Raw genomic sequence first — 24,177 nt, 5'->3', positions numbered from 1 at the left:
GTATTCTAATGAAGTAGTTCAGAATTCTTCAAATTGATTGTTAAATATTATTTTAGATAATGGGCAAACTATCTGCATTCTCAGTGACTGAGAAGAGCAGTACTTATAATGGTAGACTTCTGCTGATAAAGAAAAGACAGCATTTGCTTCCAGTTAAAAAACTTTCTTATAAAATTCTGAATGGAGAAAATTATATTTTATTCCAATAGTGTATCTAATTGTTAAGGAGACTTTAAATTTGTAACTCTGAAATTGTGGTAATGTGGCTTGTTGGCCTCATAAATTTGAAATTGCTTTAGAATCCTCTATGAAGGAGATGGTCCTTATCAAATTGCCTATATTTTCTCTTAAAAATTAAAGTCCTCAATAAAGAAAGGTGCACAGATCTTTACTTTATTAGCTGATTTTTTTTAGATATCAACCAACATTTTTTGAAAATAAAGTGCTTTAAGAAAACATCTATGGGGCATTTTGGCAATGTAGGAAATGAGAATGTTTGTACTGATATGAATGTGAGCAGTGTTATGAATGTGTGTGCATTTTTTATGACTTTAGAAGTTTTCCAATGAATGCATATGTAGGAAAAGATTGAAATCTAACACATAATCTAAAGGTGTACAATCAAGCCAATGAACTATTGACTGAAGGTATGTATCCACACATTGTATTGCCTCAGCTTCCACTGGGGAAGTATAATATTCTTTACACATAGGCATATTACTAAAAATTCAAGCAAAACAATTATTTAATATTTGGAGGAAAAGATATGTCTTTACTAGTCCAATAAGAATATTTTGACTTTTCAGTGAGCCTAAAGGAAATGAATGTGCAAAATAGTAGTGCTTTAGAATTGCATTGGATTAGAGAAATGTTAGTTGACTGTTGAAGATGTGATGCCATAAAGATTTGTTGCTTAATTGAAATTCAGATTCTTAACCAGCAACAGCAGGGTAACTAAGGTGGTGTCAGGCTGAAGTATTGATCATTTATCAAGAGAATAGCCTCTAGCTTTGCTTATGGTACTGGTAAATGTGGGGAGAATTAATGCATTTGTGCATCCTATAACCTAAGTATGTGTAATAAAGTCATTTTGTATGAGAAATACACAATGCACAATTCTGACATCTTCATTGATAAACTTTTTTCTGTAGTCCTCCAATGCCCTCCTGGTTTACTTACCTGAATTCTTTTCTTTCTCTCATATTCACAGTTCTTGAGCAGCTAGAAAACAGCAGCTTGGTTATTTAGCAAAAATGCAAATGAAAGATCTTGTTGATAAGTACCCAGTTCATTTTCCACAGCATATTGCTCAGCTAATGAAGGCAATTTGAATTCTGTCTACCTCAAAGGAGATAAACAGTGTCTTGGCTTCCAATAGCCCTTAATTCATTGTTATCCACTTTCCTATCATTTTGCTGATATTCATGATACCTGTCAAAAACTCAACTATTGTGAATTACACAATAGTTATATATAAATAAATCAACATGTAAAGAAGCATGTGTGTGCATGCACATGCACGTGTACACACACATACCCCTAATGAAAATGCGCCATTTTTTGGCAAAAATTTTTATATTCCTTGGGGTGGATGAGCAAACTATATGCCTAATATTTCAAAGTAGAAAATATTTATCATAATTCTTTTCTGAAAAGTGTCCATTGCCTGATGTGAGTTGGAAAATTTAACTCTAGCTAAATGTTAAGATTCATTTTGAGCATCATTATCATATTGTTTCCTTGGCTGTAGTATCAAGTTTAAATGATACTATCAATGTCAACACAAACCTATTAAAAGGTTTTTTCTAGCTAGAAAAGTAGTTACTACAGTAATAAGATTTCAAGTTGATACTCTCTAAGCAAGAAGCTTACCTATAAAAGGTAATATAAAACTTTTAGCAGAAAAACGTCTAGAGACCTGTCCTATTTTATCACATAGTTGCAATTCTATTAACAAAATGAATGCATTCCTCTGATTCTGTTTATTGTCAGAAAGTTAATTGCCTGAAGTAAGGAGGTGATCAGGGAGTATTGGGGCTTGTGCGGCAGGTTGTCCAGAAACTAAGGAGAGAGAAATTATAATCAGAATTTTATCTGCAACATTAAAAACCCTAAATCTATTACACTATTGAATGTGAAACAGTCAAGTACTACATCCAAGCCCCTTCATTCCTTGGTTAAACTTAGTGGTAAATTAAGTATCCTCATTACTTAATGTGATACTTGAGTCAATGGACACGATTTATGGGGACCATGGAGAGTCAGCTTTTTTAGAGATTTTTGTCATTAGTGCACTAATTCAGAAAACACCTGCTTAAAACTAAACCCAGGCTTACCTAGTTTCCTGCCCCCTCTCAACCTTTTCTCATTGGACAGCTGTTACTGCTGTATAATATTTCTCAGAGGCCTACTGAGTTTGGAATTTGATCTTTGCATACTGGGAAAGTTACATACCAGCCAGACATTTGCCAAGAGGCCTTAGCTGTCAGTACCACAGTCCACTAGGATATTGTCTAAATCAATATTTCCTCTGATTTTAGAAGATACAGGAAAGACTTGAAATGATAGAAAGTTCGGAAACCTTAACCTATCCTCAAGACAAGAGTACTTATTGAAATTTAAGTTCCAAAATATTCTGTCCCATCCAGTTCTTGCCTTACCACGTTTTACTAAATCTTAAGAGCTCTCTCAAAGCAATTTAGCTTTCAAAACTATAGATAGAGGTTTATTTTTCATTTGTGTTTAAAAACATGACTTTTTTTCCCTCCTTCCTGGATTGAGCATCATTTCATTGAGTTTATTTCATTTCACTAGACTGGTGACCTAAAGTTTAATTATCTTGACTTTTTCAAAGTCTTTCAGTTGTATAGCTTCTTGTGCTTAGAATGCCGTCTCTGCTTGGTAATTTTTTTTAGATCCTCCTGTGCAATTAAGGAGCAGCCAATCAATTAGTATAGTCACACTCACAAAATTATTTATTTATATCAGTGTTAATAAAGTGTATAGTTGGACCATGAACATTAAAATATATATAATGTAGAGCCTCTCCTACACTTGATGAATCAGAGGCCCAAAATAATGTATCTCTTTGCCATCATCAACACTTGTCTTCCAAAGTTACCTCAGGCATCAACATCCTGACAGCAGATAGAACTGAGAGAGGTTTGTTCAGGGAAGGTTTATATGTTCCAGACCTGCATTATATGTCACTCAAGTAACATATAGCAGCAGCAAAACTAAAATTCAATCCCCTGTCCACACTTAATAACAAGTAAGGCTGGAGAAAGCCAGTAGATTTGATGAGCAGCTAGTCAGTGTCTACCATACCATATGTTGGGAAGTAAAACAGAATACTATCTCAACATTTGACACATTTGAATCTGTGGGTAAGTTGCTTAATCATAATTTGCATTAATACAGATTTTACCCTATTGACTATTACTTAGATTCAGTTATTCCTCTGCTTTGATAATCTGTGTAAGAATTTTCCTTCCCACTCATCTATATTTAGGTTCTTTGTTCTTAAATCTAGATGTAAACCATTATACAAAATGAGATGAAAAATGTCAAATTTAGTCATTTGTTTATCAACTTAAAGACAATGAATGTCTTTAAGTTTTTAAAAAATCCAATTGGTTTGAATTAATAATTTGATATTTTTTATTGCCTAAAATATCAGGACCAATAAAAACATCTTACCTTAATTTTGTGTCCTTTGTTGTTGTTTTGGCTATTTTGTGTGTGTGTGCAGAATAACAACCATAACACTGGCAGACTACTATTATAGTAATTTCTTTACAGTTTAAACATGCAAAAATTTATCTGCTAATTCTTCTCACATTTAATTTGCAACTCTCTTCAGTTGAAATCAAATGTTACACAGTCCCCCTCCTCCACAATCAGTTGATTACACTCAGGGAAGCAGCAGAAATAGTCCCTTGTTGCAATCTGCGACAGAGATTATAGTTTGCCATTGATTTAATGTGTCAAAGAATAAGGCGGGGTGGGTAGCAGAAGGTTCCACCTCTGCTAGGCAAGGCTATGCCAGATGCATATGTCCCGAACAATGGAAATTGATCTGAGCTTGCTCTCCAGGTTTTAGTTGAGAAGGATATTTGAACAGCACCTAAGAGAAAAGTATAGAATACAAGAGGTATTTTAAAAACCCTCTCTGCTGATGAGTTTCAGTCTTGTTCAAAGATGTGTGAAGAAAAAGCAATAAAAAATAGTCTTAGGAGCCACATTTATTTGGACATTTAGTATGTGCCAGGCACTATTCTAAATTAGTTTTGTGCACTTTCCTTATTTATCCCTCACAACAAACTTAGATACAGTGGTTACTTCCATATTGCAAGGAACTTGAGGCACAGAGAATTGGGCAACTTGCCCAAGGTTACTGTGCTGGTTTGGATGTATTATGTCCCCAAAACACTGTTATCTTTAATGCAGTCTTGTGGGGGCAGATATATTAGTGTTGACTAGATTGGAATTCTTTGGTTGTTTCCATGGCAACGTGACCCACCCAACTGTGATGACACCTTTGGTTGGGGTGTGACCTCTGATTGAATGTTTCCATGGAGGTATGGCCCCACTCATTCAGCGTGGGCCTTGATTAGTTCGCTGGAGCCCTATAAAAGCTCAGACAGAAGGAACTCACTACTAGCAGCAGCTGAGAGATGTATTTTGAAGACAGCCATTGAAAACTGACACTGACGTTTTGGAGAATGCCATTTGAAACACAACCTGGGAGCAAGCAGACCCAGCCACATGCCTTCCCAGCTAACAGAGGTTTTTGGCCACCGTCAGCCATCCTTCAGTGAAGGTACCCTGTTGCTGATGCCTTACATTGGACACTTTATGGCCTTAAGACTGGAACTTTATAACCAAATAAACCCCTTTATAAAAGCCAATCCATTTCTGGTGTTTTGCAAAACGGCAGCATTAGCAATCCAGAACAGTTACGTAGTTAGTAACAATAAAATGACACTAGAGAAAGGATGCTCAAGTTACAGGGGAGGGAACATCTATTTGAAGACTCAGGAGAAAAGCCTATCACTGAAAATATTTTATTGAGTTAACCAGATCAACAATATTGGAAACAAGTCATAATAGTCAATTAAAACTTTCTGTAAGTAATAAGTAAATCCCTTATTACTGTAAATATGGAATTAGTCATGTGGAAGAAAACTTGATAAGTGTTACCAGAAAAGCATGAAGGGATGAAAATGATGTGAAAGCTGAGGAAAGATATAGAAGATTGAATAGATAGGTTCAGTTTAAGAATTATAAATTCCTCTAAAGGAGGGAAGAGTTCAAAAATTAAATCAAAAGAAATAAGCACCGTCATAGTAGCAAAATGCCCTGTTCTTAAACAATACTACAGATGGTAGTATTCAGTTCAAAAAGGGTTATTACATTCATTGCATAGTTAATAAAATCAGAACTGTAAATGACCGCATCCTGTAAGTAAATAAAAAGTTCTTATAAACCAGCAGGCAGAAGACAATATAGGTTCTTCCCAACTAAAATTAATTTAAAATTAAAATTTAAGAGCTAAAAATGAAAGCCGATCCTTACTTTTTACTTCTGCTACAAAAATTGATAAAGGACAAGGAAGAAAATTTACATACTATTTTTATTATTCTAATGGCTTGTGTATTCTTACAGTATTACATTTTATTTGTGGTTTCAACATAGTCCTGTATGAATGATATTTTCTTGAGAAACAATATCGGTCCTGAGAAATACTTCCTAGTGATTTGATAATAACATAATATACAGATAGAAACAAATTTTGGAGTAAACATTTACTATTTATATAAAAGATGATGTTAAAGTAGTACACTGATATAATTATTTTTTCATATGCCCTTCCCTCAACAAACATTTTTTGAGCATACTATTATCACCGATATAATAGAAATGTATATTTTATAAAGTAGTGACACAAGGGAAAGACTAGACATTATATAAAATCCCAAGAAAAAATTCTAAGATCTAAATTGTCTTAAGGAAAACAACTTTTATAGTCTAGGATAGAAATGTAATACAATTATTTGTAACATTGACTGTAAGATGTACCATAATAGAGATTTTAAAAGAACACTCTTTAAATTCCTACTAGAAGACTTGATTCTCAGAAGATTCCTTCCCCTACTAAATAACTAGGCAATAGATGTAGCATAATTTTATTGAATATTTTGGGATCACATTTAATAGGTTAGGAAAAAAAGTGAGCTGAAACTAAAGAGTGAGGAGCACATAAAAAGCTGTGCCCAAGCCTTAGTTTAGGAACAAGTTAAGGTAGTTGAATCTGAAGCTCCTGGATTGAAGTACTGGAATTGGGTATGTAAAAAAATGACCCCCATACAGTTCCATTATAAATAAATAAATACATATCCTCTCTAGAGGAATGTATAATGGATTTAAGATCTCAGACTTTTCACAAACCGTTATCACGAAAATAAAAATTTACAAAGATCACTGAACACTGAGCAGGAAGCAGAGCATCATGAATGAGAGTCAACTTCAAACAAGAAATTAAGCCCCAAGGATTTTGTATATTACAATTATGTATTAAAGAATATAAGGTATTAAGGTACATAATAGATATCTTTAAAAGGAAAAGATGGAATTATGAGAATGAAAAAATACCATGAAGAGTTGAGAAATAGAGCCTTAAATGGGTAATAGTAATGATTAGATATAATAATTGGTAGATTAAATAGGCTAGTTTTAACCAAAGAAATAATTAGTGAACAAGATTTAAATAAATCCACAAATTAAAAAAAAAAAGATATAAAAATAGAAAGTAAGAAATAAGGAAAATAGAACAAAGTATCTAATATATATATAAAATTGTAGTTCCAGAAGGAGAGGATTGAAAAAATGGGATAGAAGTGATATTTAAAGGTATGTTATTTGAGAATTATCTATAAATAAAAGACTGAATCCACAGATAAAACCCAATATTCGAAGCAGCATAAATTTTTTAAAAACACAGACATATTTTAAAGTATGGCAGAAGACAGAGAAGATTTTCAAAAGAGAGAGATGGAAAATGCACGTCTCCTACAATGAGAAAGGAAACTTCCCCAAACAACAGGGGAGTCCAGAAGACAACGGAATCATATATTCAGATGCTAACGTAAAATAACTCTCAACGTAGAACTACCCAGCTAAACCACCTTTCAAGAGTTCGGATGAAATGGGGAAAAAGCATCATGAATAAAAAATGAGATTTACCATTAATTTAACAACCCTAATGGACTTTTCTAGGACATGTACTACAGGAAGAAAGAAAAAGAATCCTCGAAGAAGGTTCTTAGATGAAAAGAACAATTTTGTTTAAAATATATATATATATATTGTGTATATAAAATAATGTGTAATCTGTGTAGTTAAAAACAGACAGAAGCAGTCTATTGGACATTAATAGCATATAAACCAGGGAAGAGGCCAGAAATAAAGTGTTCTAAGATGTTTGTATGGCTTAAGTGTAGGGTTAAGGAATTAACTTTTTACTTTGTTAATTGATCATAGTAACTTTTCAAGGGTTACCCATAAAAAGAGTCTTAACTTCCAGAACACTAGAGGGGAAAACAATAGAAGAAAACAAAAATAAATTTAAAAGCACAATGAACCCCACAGTTCTAAAAAATTGAGAATAGAAAAATAATGGCATAAAAAAGAACAAATAAAAAGATCAGAGTATAATATTAATTTTTCAATTCTAATCATATCAGTAACCACAGCAAGGTTTTTGACAGTTTAAAAAGCAAAGTTCTTGGAATAAATAAAAATAATATCCCACTGTCTACAGATTATTTTCTATCCAAAATTTAATAGCAAATGTCAGTAAGGATGTAAATCAGAAAGAACACTTATACATAGTGGAAGAGAGTATAAATTGTCCTATCCATTGAAAATGAAATTGACAAAACTGACTAAAATTGAACATTTACAAGTATGTGTGATGATCCAACAATTCCATATCTAAATTTGCTGATAGTTTAGAGAAATTCTTGCCCTTTCTCACCAGTAGACATGCACAAGAGTGTTTTCAGAGAGCACTGTTTATAACAGGAAAAAAAAAGGAACAATCTAAATGTCTGTTTTTTAGGAGAATGAATATATAATTCTTGTTTATTGGTTTACAGAATGGAATACTACATAGCAGAGAAATAGTTACTACTGCTCTAAGCAACAATGTAGATGATTCTTAGAAACAGTAATGAATGGATAAAATTTCAGACCAGATAAAATATGATACCTTTTTTTCCTAAAGTTCAAAAACAAGCAACAGTGAAAGATATATTTTATAAGTGTTCATGCACTAAGAGTTTTTTTTCTAAATTTTTTCTCTTTTTTATTGTGGAAGATAACATCTATACATAAAAGTGATAATGTTCAAAGTGTGATTTAACAAGTAGATAGCAAATTTCAAAGACTATTATGGGTTACAGTTTCACGGTTTTAGTTATTTTCTTATTTTGAAAGATAACATATATGCAGAAAGATAATAACTTTCCAAGTACAATTTTATAAGTAGTTATATAGGAAACTTCAAAGAATGTTATGCATTACATTACCATAGTTTCATTTTTTCCTTATTATGAAATACAATATATATACAGCAAGGTGATAACTTTCCAAGTACAATTTAACAAGTAGCTATAGAGCAAATTTCAAAGACTGTTAAGGGTTATAGTTCCACAATTTCAGTTCTTCTAGCTATTCTAATACACTACCAACTAAGAAAAAGATTGAGTATTCGTAATCCTTTATTAAACTCTACCTTATTTGTTGCTACCCCTTCTCTAGTTTACTCAATTTCATGATTTTCAGGGATGTCTAGGCAGTGACCACCCTAACTTGTTCAGGTTGAAAACGGGTGATGACATTATGGGAAAGGGGTTCACATCAGGTTGATGTTCTTGAAGAGGCTGTTGCCTCTGGGTTTGGGGACTTATCTGGCCAAAGAACACTCTGAAGGATTTAAGTTTTTGAAAAATGAACTTAGTGAGTGAAACTTTTATAGAGTCTCAGATAGGGACCAAGGTATTCTTTAGGGTTTTCGGACTACTGTTGATTTGGGCTTGTCACACTGTGGCCATTTGGCATATTTAGCTGAAGCCCAAAGGAGTAACCTCTAGGACAGCCTCTCAACTCTATTTGATATCTCTGAGCCACTGAAACCTTATTTTGTTGCCTTTCTTTTCCTCCTTTTAGACAAAAAGTCATCCTCCATCCCTCAATGCCAGGATCAGGTTCATTTCTAGGCACTATGTCCCACGTTGCCAGGGAGACTCACTCACCCAGGAGTCCTGCCCCATGTCGGGGAAGAGTGCTGAGTTTATTTGCAGAGTCAGACTTAGAGAAAGACAGACAACATCTGAGCAACAAAAGAGGTTCTGTGGAAGGGACTCCTACATGTAATTATAGGTAGGCTTAGCCTCCCCTTTAAGTCATAAGTTTCACAAGAGGAAACTTCAAGATCGAAGGGTTGACTTATTAAGTAGGGGGTTTCTAATTTCACATAGCATATGTCTGCTGAAGATAAACAATCATTGTCTCACATTATCTTCACTTAGTTGTACAATCATCATCACTCTCCAGTTTAAATGATTCTCAAGACCCAAAACACCCCAAAGTTCTCATCAACTCTTATTTATTTATTCCTTGTATTTGTGTGGTTCTAGTAAGTTATTCCTATTAATTAATCCCTAGTTTGCAATAGGTAGTTTTTCCCACATACCACTCTGTCGTTAACTCTTTGTACCAATGTCATACCTTAGAAGTATATCATGCAAGCACTTATTTATGTTTTGTAGTGCTAATCTGTGGGATATATGCCTTTAAACTACCCCTTTCAATCACATTCACATTCAATGCAGCTGATATTTATAACTCTTTAAATGAACAATCATCACCCCTATCCATTCCCATACCTTTAAATTCACCCTCATTAACATATCTGAATATATTAGGTTATCATACCCCCTTCACTAGCTTGTGTCTATCTCAGGTCCACTATATTCTACATTATAAAACACTGATTTTGCATTGTTCAGAGAGTTCATAGTAGTGGTAACATACAATATCTCTCCTTTGTATCTGACATTTCACTCAGCCTTTATCTTCAAGGTTCATCCATGTTGTCAAATATTTCAGGACCCTGTTCCTTCTTCTGTATAGCATTCCATCATATGTATTTATCACATTTTGTTTATCCACTCATCAGTTGAAGGACACTTGGATTGTTTCCATCTCTTGGCAATTGTGAACAATGCTGCTATGAGCATCAGTGTGCAAATGTCTATTCATGTCACTGCTTTCACATCTTCTGGGTATTTACTGAGAATTGGAATTGCTGAATTGTAGGGTAACTTGATATCTAGTTTTCTGAGGAACCACCAAACTGTATTCCACAGCAGCTGTAACATTATACAGTTCCACCAACAATGAAAAAGAGTTCCAATTTCTCCACATTTTCTCCAGCAATTGTTTCCTGTTTGTTTAATGGCAGCCACTCTAATTGGTGTGAGATGATATCTCATTGTGGTTTGGATTTGCATTTCCCTAATAGCTAGTGAAGATGAACATTTTTTCATGTGTTTTTTAGCCATCTGTATTTGCTCTTTGGAAAAATGTCTTTTCATATCTTTTGCCCATTTTATAATTGTGCTCTTGTGCTATTGCTGTTGAGTTGTAAGATTTCTTATATAAGCAGTACATTAGTCTCTTATCAGATATATGGTTTCCAAATATTTTCTCCCATTGCACTGGCTGCCTCTTCATCTTTTTGACAAAGTCTTTTGAGGCACAGAAGCTTTTGATTTTGAGGAGTTCCCATTTATCTATTTTCTCTTTCATTGCTTGTGCTTTGGGTGTAGGGTCTAAGAAGCACCTCCTATTACTAGGTCTTGAAGATGTTTCCCTATATTATCTTCCAAGAGTTTTATGGTGCTATCTCTTAGATCGGGGTCTTTGATCCACTTTGAGTTAATTTTTGTACAGGGTATGAGGTTGGGGTCCTGTTTTATTCTTTTGGATATGTATATACAGTTCTCCTAGCCCCATTTTTCTTGAAGAGACTGTTCTGCGCCAGTTCAGTGAACTTGGGACTCTTATCAAAAATCAGTTGACCATAGATCTGGGGGTCTATTTCTGAACTCTCTATTTTATTCCATTGATCAATATGTTTATCTTTGTGCCAATACCATGCTCTTTTGACCTCCGTGGCTTTATAGTAGGTTTTAAAGTCAGAAAATGTAAAACCATCCACTTTGTTCTTTTTTAGAATGTTTTTGGCAATTCATGGCCCCTTTCCCTACCAAATAAATTTGATAACCAGCTTTTCCAATTCTACAAAATAGGTTTTTGTAATTTTGATTGGAATTGCATTGAATCTGTAGATCGGTTTGGGTAGAATTGGCATGTTAACAATGTTTCGCCTTCTTATCCATGAACACAGAATGTCTTTCCACCTAATTAGGTCCCCTTTGATTTCTTTTAGTAACAATGTGTAATTTTCTGAGTAGAGGTCTTTTCCATTCTTGGTTAAGTTTATTCTAGGTACTTGATTTTTTTTTTTTAGTTGCCATTGTGAGTGGGAAGTTTTTTTGACTGCCTCTTCAGTTAGGTCATTGCTAGTGTATAAGAACATTCCTGACTTATATGCGTTAATCTTGTATCCTGCCACTGCTGAATTTGTTTATTAGGCCATGTAGCTTTGCCATAGAATTCTCAGGATTTTCCAAGTATCAGATGATATCATCTCCAAATAACATTTTACTTTTTCCTTTCTAATTTGGATACCTTTTATTTCTTTGTCTTGGTGAATTGTTCTGACTAGAACTTCAGCATGATGTTGAATAATAGTGGTGACTGTGGGCAGCCTTGTCTCATTCCTGATCTCAGGGGAAAGACTTTCAGTCTCTCACCAATAAGAATTATTCTAGCTGTGGATTTTTCATATATGCCCTTTATTATATTGAGGAAGTTTCCTTCACTACCTGCCTTTTGAAGTGTTTTTATTAAAAAGGGATGCCAAATTTTTTTCCCTTTTGATTGTTAATGTATTATGTTACATTGATTGATTTTCTTATGTTGGACCATCCTGGCATGCCAGTAATGAACCCCACTTGGTCGTGGTGTATAGTTCTTTTAATGTGAATTTGGATTAGATTTCTCAGTATTTTGTTGAAAATTTTTCCATCTATATTTGTTAGGGAGACTGGCCTGTATTCTCTACTTTAGTATCTTTATCAAGTTTGGAATTAGAGTGATATTGGCTTCATAAAATTAGTTATGTAGTATTCTTTTTCTTCAATTTTTTGAAAGAGTTTGAGCAAGAATTGTGTCAATTCCTTTTAGAAAGTTTGGTAAAATTCTCCTGTGAAGGCTTCTGGCCCTAGGCTTTTATTTTTAGGTAGATTTTTAATAACTGATTGGATGTCTTTGCTTGTGATTGGTTTGTTGAGGTCTTCTGTTTCTTCTTGGGTAAGTCTACTTTGTTCATGTATTTTGAGGCAATTGTCCATTTCCTCTAGGTTGTCTAGTTTGTTGGCCTGCAGTTGTTCATAAAGTATCTTCTTATGATTTTTTAAATCCAGGATCCATGGGAATGACCCCACTCTCATTTCTGATTTTATTTATTTGGGTCTTCTCTCTTTTTGACTTTGTCAGTCTAGCTAAGGGTTTGTCAGTCTTCTTGATCTCAAAATCCCACTTTTGGTTTTATTTATTCTGTCTATTGTTTTTGTTTGTTTGTTTGTTTTTATTCTCCAGCTCATATATTTCTGCTTTAATCTTTGTTATTTCTTTTCTTCTACTTGCTATATGGCTAGTTTACTGATCATTTTCTAGACTCTTCAGTTGTTCAGTTAGGTCTTTGATTTATGATCTTTCTTCCTTTTTGATGTATGCATTTAGAGCTATACACTTCCCCCTGAGCACTGCCTTTGCTGCATCCCATAGGTTTTGATATGTTGTGTTCATTTTCATTCATCTGTAGATATTTACTTAGTTCTCTTGCAATTTCTTCTTTGACCCACTGGTTGTTTAGGAGTGTGTTGCTTAACCTCCACATATTTGTGAAAGACCTAGTTCTTTGGTGGTTATTGATTCTTAGTTGCATTCCATTATGGTCAGAGAAAGTGTTTTGAATAATTTACTTCTTTTTTTTTCCCCCCCTCAGTTTACCCTTACTAATAATCTTCAGATCTGAGCTCATCTCCAAACTTCTCTCTTCTTTCTTTTTTCTCAACTGGCAGAGTTCCCTTTAATATTTCCTGCAGGCCAAGTCTCTTGTTAACAAATTCTCTCAGCAGTTTCTGTGAAAATTTTAACCTCTCACTCAGTTTTGAAGGAGAGCTTTGCTGGATAAAGAATTCTTCGCTGGTAATTTTTCTCTTTTAGAATCTTAAATATGTCATACCACTGCCTTCTCACCTCCATGGTGTCTACTGAGTTTTCAGTACTTAGTCTTATGTGGTTTCCCTCTATGTGGTAAATCATTTCTCTTTTGCTGCTTTCAGGACTTTCTCCTTCTCTTCAGCATTTGATAATGTGATTAGTATATGTTTCAGAGTGGGTCTTTTTGGATATTTTCTTATTGGGAGTTTGCTGAGCTTCTTTGATTTGCATATTTATGTTGTTCAGAAGGGTTGAAAGTTTTCCCCAACTATGTCCTCAAATACTCTTCCTAGCCCTTTACTCTTCTCTCCTCCTCCTTGGACACCAGTGATTCTTATATTTACATGCTTCATGTTGTCATTCATTTCCTTGAGATCCATTTCAAGTTTTTTTATTTTTTTCACCATTTGTTCTTTTTTGTGTTTGCATTCAATTGCTTTGTCCTCTAATCACTTATTTCTTCTGCCTCTTCAAATCTGCTGTTGTGTGTCTCTTGTATATTTTTTTTTTTTTTTTCAAAGTTTTTAGTTTTATTAATCCTCTGGTAAAATCTGCACAATCACGGATCAAGTCATTGAAGAGTCTTTACTCCTTCTGTTATCCAATCTCCAGCTCACTGCCAGACACTTCATTTCTTTTTGCCAGCACCAACATTGGCCTTTGCAGTCCCCCTGACTTTCTTCATTCTGTTCTTGCGTTCCTTTCGCTGTTTTCTGGAGGTCTTTTTCTTCTCATACAGACCATGTCTTGCAAGTCTGTGTTTGGGTTCATTTTTCTTTGCATAATCTAAGGAGTCATAAATCATGCCAAAGCCAGTTGTCTTGCCACCACCAAAATGGGTTCTGAATCCAAATACAAAGATGACATCTGGTGTAGTCTTGTACATTTTGGCTAGTTTTTCCCGAATTTCTGTCTTAGGTACTGTTGCCTTTCCAGGGTGAAGAACATCGATGACCATTTGTTTCCGCTGAAGTAGTCGGTTGGTCATGAATTTCCTGGTCCGGATGGTTACCGTGTCATTCATGATGGCCGGTGATCCTCAAGCAATCAGAGAGGAAAAGAGCGTCTCTTGTATATTTTTAATTTGATTTATGGTACCCTTTATTTCTATAAGAGCTGCTTTTTTTTTTGGTTATTCTTTGAAATTTTTCTTTATGCTCTTCTATAGTCTTCTAGATGTCCTTTATGCCTTTAACCAACCTATTGAAATTGGTTTGGAGATTTGTATGTATTTCTTTAATTGCTCCAGATTCTGTGTCTCCTTTGTCTTTTTAATTTGGTAATTTCACTTGCCATATCCACTTGAGTCTTCATATGTTTTGTGATTTTCTGTTGGCTTTGGGGAATTTGCTTATCTTGGTAAAGTTATGTCGAGGTATGAAGGGTTACTTGAACATTTATCTGTAATTTGGCAGAGCTACATCTTGCTGGAGTGTCCTTTTCAGTCTTCCCAGTAAATGGCACTCTTGAGCCACCTGTTACTCTCAAGCCAGCTTTCCCCAACTTCTCCCATGCACTATGCAGGGTCCAAACCAGGATGAAATCCAATGTGTACCCATTTTGCATGTGCACTGTGGATTGCCAGCTCCGGGGGTGAGGAGTGGGGCCTGTGCCACTCACCAGGGAATCCACTTAAGGGCGCAGTGAATCTGGTAATTCCCAGGCGTCTGAGTTGACCACTTTCCAAGTGTGTGGCTGCACCTCTCACCCCCTAGCTCAAATGCTCCTCAGACCCTGTCTGCCATGCACCCATGAGCCTCTGGTGTTGGGGAAGGGCTCCCACTGCTTCTGTAGGTGGCCCTTGCCTCTCCCCTCCTTGTACCCATGCATACTGCTGGCTTTCATGAAGGAAGAGTAAATGCAGTCACCACAAGTCTGCTGAGTCCCAAGTTCCTTCACAGGAGCTCTCAGCTGCAGGGCTGTGAAGGGTTATCTCCCCAGGCAACTGCTGAAATGGGTGCACTGGGCACGGAAAGCTGTTCCATCCCATGCTTGGAATCTGGTTCCAAGCACCTGTGCCCGGTGGCAGTCCCAGTCAAGCACATTCACCCCATTTTTTCAGGTACAGTCTCTCTGCCTCTGTATCCAGGTTCCCACTATGTGTTGTAGAGTTCCCTCTCAAGCTGGTTGTACCCTGGAACTGCTGTTCTGGGCGCCCTCTGCCGCTTCTCTAGTCCCTTGCATGGAGGAGAAGTTTTCACTGCCTTTCCTGTTCCGCCGTCTTCCTGGAAGTGTAAGTGTATTTTTTAAGCAAGGAAAGATATAATACATTTCAGGATGATTACCTCTGATGGAGGCCAAGGAGTGGAATATGGACAGAATATACAGAGGGGTTGGTAATATTCTATTTTCAAGTTGGATTAATGGATTTTCCAGTTCACATTTTTATTATGCTTCATTATTTACATATATATTATATATATAGTCCCTCAATTATCAAATATTACATTGTGAGTACTTCAGATTAGAAAGTGTCTTGAGAAAGGTAGAGAACCTAAATCTATTATTTGAATTGAATTGAATTTTACCAATTGCCTTGAATTGAAGTTCTCATGGAAAAAGCAGCATTTGCATTTTGAATTGATGGAAAAGTGTAATTTTGACAGAGAAAGATGAGAAGAAAATATTAAGGCAAAAGAATTATTTGGAAAAGTCATAAAATATAAATGCTTATGATATGTTTATTTAGAACAGGGTTTCTCACCTTCAGTTCTGTTGCCATTTAGGGATGGATAATTTTTTGTTGGGGAGGGGCTGGGCTGCTCTATGCATTGCAGAATATTTAGCAGCATCCCTGGCCTTTATCCATAGATGCCAATAGCATCCCCCATTCTAACAATGGAAAATGTCTCCCGTCTTTGCTAATTGTCCCTGCGAGGCAAAATCCCACCCAGGTGAGAAACACTTGTCTAGAAGACGGGATAATTAAGAATCATAGTATTAGTAGCAAAGGCTAGGAAGATTGGTTTTATCCAAGTTATTGAAATTATTTATTGAAATGCTAATAAGTTCACATTTCTCTATTGGCTCATTGGAATCACCGAACTCTTTTGCAAAAGGGAATAATAGGAACACATCTATGATTTAGGGCATCTTATTCAGGTTGCAGTATATAATATGAAGTGTTGGATAGAAACCTGTTCAGAGCTAATTTCATACTGAAATTGATATATGGTGTCTCTTCAATATTATTTCCCATACCATTTTTAAATTCAAAATATATACTAGAGAACTAGAGAGTACTAAAAAAAGAATAATGTTTGAAAATATTCTACAAGAAACTGGATTTTATTAAAATGATATTGTACAAAGTGAAACATGTAAGCATATATAAAGGCAATTTATTTTTTTACCTGCAAACTTTGTATTATTCAGTGTTAAAATTCTGGTGATTCCATCCTCCTCAAAGCAAGAGCCCTTTGATTACTGCTCTGTGGTATTTCTGGTTTAAATGTATGAAATTCACCATTTCAGATAGATAGGTAGGTAGAGCGAGAGACAGAGAGAGAGAGATAGATAGGAAGGATAGATAGAAAGAAATATAGATGTATTTTTTTCTGATCAGAGAATAACAAATGTGACTTTAATACATTTAATTATAAATTTGCTCATGCATAAAGTCAATACTTCTTTCTGACTTAATACTGAGGTATTCAATTTAAGATTTGGAAAATGTGTTTTGGGTAGTGTATTGTACAAGAATTCTCAGAATAACAACTTTTGTATTTCCTTCAGTGTATGTTTACATATACAAATGGAACGTCATTCTCTAGGACTGTTCCATATTGTATTAATCTGTAATATATACAGATTAGCTAATCTAGATTCTCCTTTTTCTGATTTGTTCTCTAACGTTTTTAATGCAATTTTATTGAGATATATTCACATACCAGATAATCACCCAAATTTTATCATCAGTGATTCACGGTATCATCATACAGTTGTGCCTTCATCACCACAATTAAGTTTTGAACATTTTCATTACTCCGAAAGAAATAATAAAAGACTAAAAATTAAAATAAAAAAAATATTCAAAACATCCCATACCCCTTAACTACCCCCCCCTCATTATTTATTTACTTTTTATTTTTATTTTCTTACTTATCTGTCCTTACACTGGATAAAGGGAGTGTCAGTTGCAAGGTTTTCATAATTACACAATCATACTGTAAATGCTATTTAGTTATACATTCATCTACATGAATCAAGGCTACTGGATTACATTTCAACAGTTTCTGGTGTTTCCTTCTAGGTGTTTGCTTCCCTAACTTTTTAATCATACTTTGTTACACTTTTTTTTTCTATTTCATAGTACATGCTTTCCATATATGTGTAGGTATATACACCTACACATGTTGTGCATTTGGTTTATTTTCTTAGAATAAAATTGGCACTTTGATAGAAATTTATTTCACCTACCAAGATTGGTTGAATTTTTTTACAGTCCCCTGAACATTTTAATTTTGTTATTAAATTAAGTCTATTAGATAGACTATTACATAAAAAAGCCCTGAGATTCATTTATTTCTAGTATGTTTACTTATCCAGGACAGTGCCACAGAAGGAAATGCTAACAAGAAAATACATTTTATGATATATTAATTACTTTTTCATGATGACGTGTTAAACCAGTGCCAAATATTTCCCTGTTTAAAAAGAAAGTGTTTTTTGTTTGTTTGTTTTATCTAGTCAACTTTTCCTTTGCTCCTTTTTTGAGAGAGTGATTTTTGTCAAAAATGGATATACATATAATTGTTATTATATTGTATATTATTTGCAAATCACTTCCCCATGACACTAAATCGTCTTAAAATACAGTCTACCGAACATACAATATTCTATCATGTGATAGAATATAAGATAGTCTAGTTGCCAAATTTTAAGTTATTTCCAGTTTTAGATATTAGATATACTGTAATGATATATTTGTATACAATTTTGTTACTCTAGTCATTTCTTTAGAACAGATTAACATATCTATTTGACCAAGTAACATGATCTTTTTTAAAGACGTGATATATTACTAGCTTATTTGTCAGAAATGCAGAACCAGTTTACACCGGTAATGCTAAAAATAATAATTGATAACATAATAATAATAGCATATACTGGATTTCAGACTCTATTTGGTAGCATACATTAATTTTCATATAACCCTCACAGCAATGTTCTGTTGTAGATTCTGTTATTATCCCTCTTTTTAGTTGAGGAAACTGAAATGTTCTCTTGCTGTTTTTGACCTGTGAGTCTAATGGACCACTCTGTTGAATTATTTGCATTTTAATTTTAAGGGGTCTGTTCTAGTTTGCTAATGCTGCCAGAATGCAAAATACCAGAAATGGATTGGCTTTTATAAAAGGGGGTTTATTTGGTTACACAGTTACAGTCTTAAGGCCATAAAGTGTCCATCAACAAAGGGTACCTTCACTGGAGGATAGCCAATGGTGTCCGGAAAACCTCTGTTAGCTGAGAAGGCATGTGGCTGGCATCTGCTCCAGAGTTCTGGTTTCAAAATGGCTTTCTCCCAGGATGCTCCTCTGTTTAGGCTGCAGTTCCTCAAAAATGTCACTCTTAGTTGCACTTGGTATATTTGTCCTCTCTCAGCTTTTCTGGAGCAAGAGTCTGCTTTCAATGGCCATCTGCAAACTATCTCTCATCTGCAGCTCCTGTGCTTTCTTCAAAGTGTCCCTCTTGGCTGTAGCAGCTTGCTCCTTCTGTCAGATCCTATATAGTGATCCAGTAATTTAATTCAGAACCACCCTGAATGGGCGGGCCAACACCTCCATGGAAATTATCCAATTAGAGTCATCATCCACAGTTGGGTGGGGCACATCTCCAATGGAAACACTCAAAGAATTACAATCTGATTAACACTGATAGGTCTGCCCATACAAGTTTACATCAAAGATAATGGTGTTTGGGGGACATAATACATTCAAACTGGCACAGGGTCTTAAAATAGAAAGGATATTGATCATTTGTTTCATTTTCTGTCCTGTAGTCATTCAGAAAGTTATAGAGTACAAACCTACCTTCTTTCACAAGGAAAGATAAGGAGGCACCCTTCATTTGGCTTGCCACTGAGGAATATCTCTGTCTTATTTTGGCACCAAGTTGGTAGTTATAGGTTTTTTACCAGTGTTGTATTACAGTTTTTCTGTTCCAGCACAAGTATTTTATTGATAAGATGGGAGAGGTCAGTATTCAATTTACGCTTAATTAATGATATTTTAATTTTGATGACTTTTCAAATAGTACATTCTTTTATCTTTTTAGATTTTTTTTATATGATATAATATGCAGAATACATTTCTTAATTTCTTCTAATACAGAATCTGGCTTAGCAGACACTATTTTATCCATTTTCTTTTTTTAAATTTTTGATGTGAAATAATTGGTTTTCTGAGTAATCATAGGCAGCAATTCTTTCTAATCATAATGTTATGAAATGCTTTCAGTAAGGTTATTAAGACTTCTGAAAAATATATAAAATATTATAAATAACTTAGTTATATATTCAGTAACTTACAGAAATTAATTCAGTAGAATTATATTCATAGCACAGTGGAAGCCACATTAATTTTATCATTGCCGTTTCCATAATTGAATAAATCACAATTTGAGTTTAACTATGGCATACATGGTGGTGCTTTTAAAATATGTCTGCAAATTCTTTGACACTTGACCCTTTTATACATGGAATCTAATTCCTCTCTCAATGCATGTAGGCCATGTTTACTGACTTCCTTCTAATAAATAGAATGTGTTGGCAGTGATACTGTCTGACTTCTGAGACTATATCATAAAAAGAATACAGTTTCCCTGGAGCTTGTGAGCACAAACTTGCTATCTCCTGCACCCCCACCCCACCCCCGCCACCCCATTCTCTTTCTCATTCTCAAGACATTCATGTTTAGATCCCAGTCACCATGTTTTACAGAAAACCAGGTAATATGGAGTCCCCAAAATGGTGATCAAATGAGATCTCATCAATAGCCAGAACCAATATTCAAGTTATGTGAGTGAACCATTTTGAAAGTGGATCCTCCAGTCCCAGTATACTCTGCAGAAGACTGCAGACCCAGCTTGCATTCCACTATAACCTCATGAGCCTTCTCAAGACAGAACTGTGCAGCCAACTTTCCTCCAAATTCCTGCCACCAAAAAACCATGAGCAATAATAACTGATTATTGTTGTTTAAAGCCACTAGGTTTGGGGGAGAGCAGTGATGAAGCATAAGGTAACTAACACAGCCATGTACAAAGGCAAAGCATTTCTATTACCTAGAAAATTCAGAACAAATAAATGTGGTAATATTTTTGAGGTAAAAACATATAGGAAAAATTGGGAAATTTATTCAAATATCTAATTGAAATGAGGATGGTTTCTCTAACAGCCTTAACGTTACTTTCATTCACTAATTGATGAGCACATAAAAAAGAATACTATTAATTTTGATTCTTCTTCTTCTATCAAGAAATAAAGAGGATAGAAAAATAAGCCATTTTCTCTGTTTCCTCCATATTTTGAGGAAAGAAGTCAATAAATATTTTAACAAAGAATAGAAAACCTACGTAATTATACATCAATGCATTATTTTTCCAAAATATTTTTATTAGAGTCTTATACAAAGTTTAACAAATACACGTGTGTGAATTACTGCAAGTTTAAATAAAATAACCTAAGGGAAAGATGTAGCATACATTGAAATAGCTACACAACTGACAAGGTAATGATTAATAATGGGATATTTCAAGAGTTAGTGCTGTAACCTATGAGTTCATAAAATAATTGAAGAAGAGAAAGCATTTAGAAAAACTAGAATTTTTAAGGACCCTAACCTCACTCAAGAAGAAAAATGCAGAGATAAATGTGAAAAGCTATAAATGAACTTACAGAGGTTTAGTTGGGCATAAAATTGGAGGATGAGTTTATTGTGAGAACACATAGGAATTTATCTACAGAAAAATAATCCAAATGAGACATATAAAATGTCAGAGTCTCAACAATCAGCTTAACTGAAGATCCCATTATTTGTTTCCCAAAGTACATTAGAGATAATTTAGAAAAAAAGTTTATATCCTAAACAAATATATGCCTGGAATTTTAATTAGAAGAAACAGATAAAAATGTCTTTCATGCTTATGAACAAAGTACAAAAACTTGTTGAGAATGTCTTGAAAACTTAAATATGTTGGCTGTGATAGCACATCTCATAGCAGACCGAAGTACCCATTGAAATCAAGAAAAATATAGTAACATACATATGTGTGTATATATGTGCACCGGTACGTTTAAAGGCATCAGTGTTGTCAGGAGAGCCAGAACTTGAGATGTGAAGATCCTTGTGAAAAAGGAACCAGATAAAGAAAGATGTACCTACGTACTAGGTGATCTTGAGGCATTTGCCAATTTAGATTGATACCTCAGGTAGAGGTCACTGCTATGATGCAGAAAAGCCAGCAGAACTTTTGCAGTCTTCTTGGGATGGAGAGAGCAAATTGGAGTTTGAGGCCATGAAGGAAGCCCAGTCAAGATCCCTGAGGGTAAGGTAAGCACCAAGAAGTTAGCCCCAACACCCATTTTCCTTCAGAGTTTTACCATATTCATAAATAGCACTGAATGAAAGACTAAGAGCCAAGAACAAATCCACTGAAACACAGAGCAGAGTTTTTAGTTGGCTCATGGTGCTGAGGATATAAAAATTGGAGTATAAGACCTGTCAAGCTCCCAGGGGTATAAGTCTCCCTGGCTATATGGGACATGACTCTCAGGGATGAGCCTGGCCCTGGCATCATGGGATTGAGAAAGCCTTCTTGAGCAAAAGAGGGAAAAGAACAAAAATAGAGTTTCAATGGCTAAGATTTCAAATAAAGTCAAGTGGTCATTCTGAAGGTGACTCTTATGCAAGTTTTAGCCAGATACTGTAAACCACTACAGTATGCCAAGCCCCAAACAACAGTATTCCTGAAAACTCTAGGGAGTGCCCTGGGCTCTATGTCTCTATAAAAGTTTTCTTTGTAAGTTTATTCTTTCAGAAACTTTAGGCCTCCAAATTTATCTTATACCAGATAAGCTCAAAAGTACCAGTCTCTCCAAGAACATCACCCACTTTCATTCTTCTACCCCGTAAGGTCAACACTCCTTTCCGGCATGAAGAAGTTAATATGGTCAATGCCCAGATATCCCTGAAGATTGAGAAAATGATCAAATGAGAGGCAGGAGGTAAAATTGAGAAGTTAGGATTTAACAAACGATGTTGACTACTGACTCACCAAATATATAATTCTTTTTTAGTCTCTGTTTTTTTAGAGTAAACAGAAGGAAATACCTGAAATTGTTGAACTGTAATCCAGTAGCCCTGATATTGAATAGTGATTGTATAACTGTATAGCAAAAAAAAAAAAAAAAAAAAAAAAATCAGTTCCCGTGCTTATATGGATCTACTTCTGGATGTTTTGTTCTCTTCCACTGATCTATATATCTATCTCTACAATACTACATTGTTTTAGTTAACCCATCTCTATAGCAAGTCTTAAAATTGGGTAGAGTGCAATACTAGTGGTCAGTAATGGGGGAGATGTAAGGGTTATGGGATGTTTGGGGTTTTCTTTTTTATTTCTTTTTCTGGAGTTATGCAAATGTTCTAAAAATGGTCATGGTGATGAATGCACAACTATGTGAACCAATGATTGTAAATATTGGATGGATTGTATTATGGGTGACTATATCTCAATAAAATTACATTAAAAAATAAAAATATTGCCATACAAATTTGAATCTGATAAAAAGCATCTGCATATTATTTTATAATGATTTTATACATCTAAAAAATTATCATAGCATAAAATGAAAATATAAGTTTCCTTTATTTGCTATTAAAGTTGAAATTTTAATGGCCAAAAAAAAAGACCTGTCAAGGGGGGTGGACTCTAGTAAAATCCATAGGCTCCAGTTGAGACATCTGGAGAGCTACTCTCTAGGAGTACAGTCTTAAAGAGAATGTAACCCAGATTTCATTCAACTCAGTCTCTGACAAGATTAGAGTGACTGTTCCAGTTTGCTAGAGCTGCTATTATGCAAAATGCCAGAAATGATTGGCTTTTATAAGGGGGATTTATTAGTTCACAAGTTTACAGTCTAAGACCATAAAAGTGTCCATACTAAGGCATCAACAAAAGACAACATTCACTGAAGAATGGCTGATGGCATCCAGAACAACTCTATCAGCTGGGAAGGCATGTGGCTGGCATCTGCTGGTCCTTTGCTCCTGGGCTGTGTTTCAAAATGGCTTTCTCCAGAATGTCTCTGGGCTTTTGTCTTCATTCCTCTCTCTCAGCTCCTGTGTGTCCTTGCTACTGTCTCCCAGGGCATTTGTCTCTAAGCATCTTGGGATCCTCTCTTAGCTTCTCCGGGGCAAACTCTGGGCTTTGTCTCTTAGCTTGGCATCTCCAGGCGTCCTTCTGTCTGCATCTCCAAGCATCTCCAAGCATCAGCAGCTTGTATTGGCTCCTGAGCTCTCTTAAGTACTCCAGTGAACCAATCAAGTCCCCCTCTGAATGGTCAGGGTTCACACCTCCATGGAAATAACCCAATCAAGTTCTCCCCCACAGTTGGGTGAGTTTCCATAGAAACACTCAATCAAAGTGTTCCACGCTAATCAAGACTGATAAGTCTGCCCCCACAAGATTACATTAAAGAGCATGGCTTTTCAGCCATGATATAATTTCATAATATATCCAAACTGGCACAGTGAT

General features: G+C 35.0%; 2 protein-coding genes across 3 annotated transcripts in view; one reads left to right on the top strand and one right to left on the bottom strand.

The window, feature by feature from the left end:
* MMP16 (matrix metallopeptidase 16) overlaps positions 1-24,177 on the top strand; it is a 281,625-nt gene that overhangs the window by 150,532 nt on the left and 106,916 nt on the right. The gene's annotated exons all lie outside the window — the stretch shown is intronic.
* LOC119509165 (40S ribosomal protein S24-like) lies at positions 13,937-14,477 on the bottom strand. The gene is made up of 2 exons (XM_037803046.1): positions 14,052-14,477; positions 13,937-14,011 (listed from the first exon to the last, which is right to left on the bottom strand). Exons 1-2 carry the CDS (start codon positions 14,441-14,443, stop codon positions 14,005-14,007), a joined length of 399 nt encoding a protein of 132 aa, XP_037658974.1. The 5' UTR covers positions 14,444-14,477; the 3' UTR covers positions 13,937-14,004.

Source organism: Choloepus didactylus, chromosome 14 (assembly GCF_015220235.1).
Source record: "Choloepus didactylus isolate mChoDid1 chromosome 14, mChoDid1.pri, whole genome shotgun sequence".
Classification (NCBI taxonomy): Eukaryota; Metazoa; Chordata; class Mammalia; order Pilosa; family Megalonychidae; genus Choloepus; species Choloepus didactylus.
Note: the sequence above shows the minus strand (reverse complement) of the source record. Positions and strands in the feature narration are given on the sequence as shown.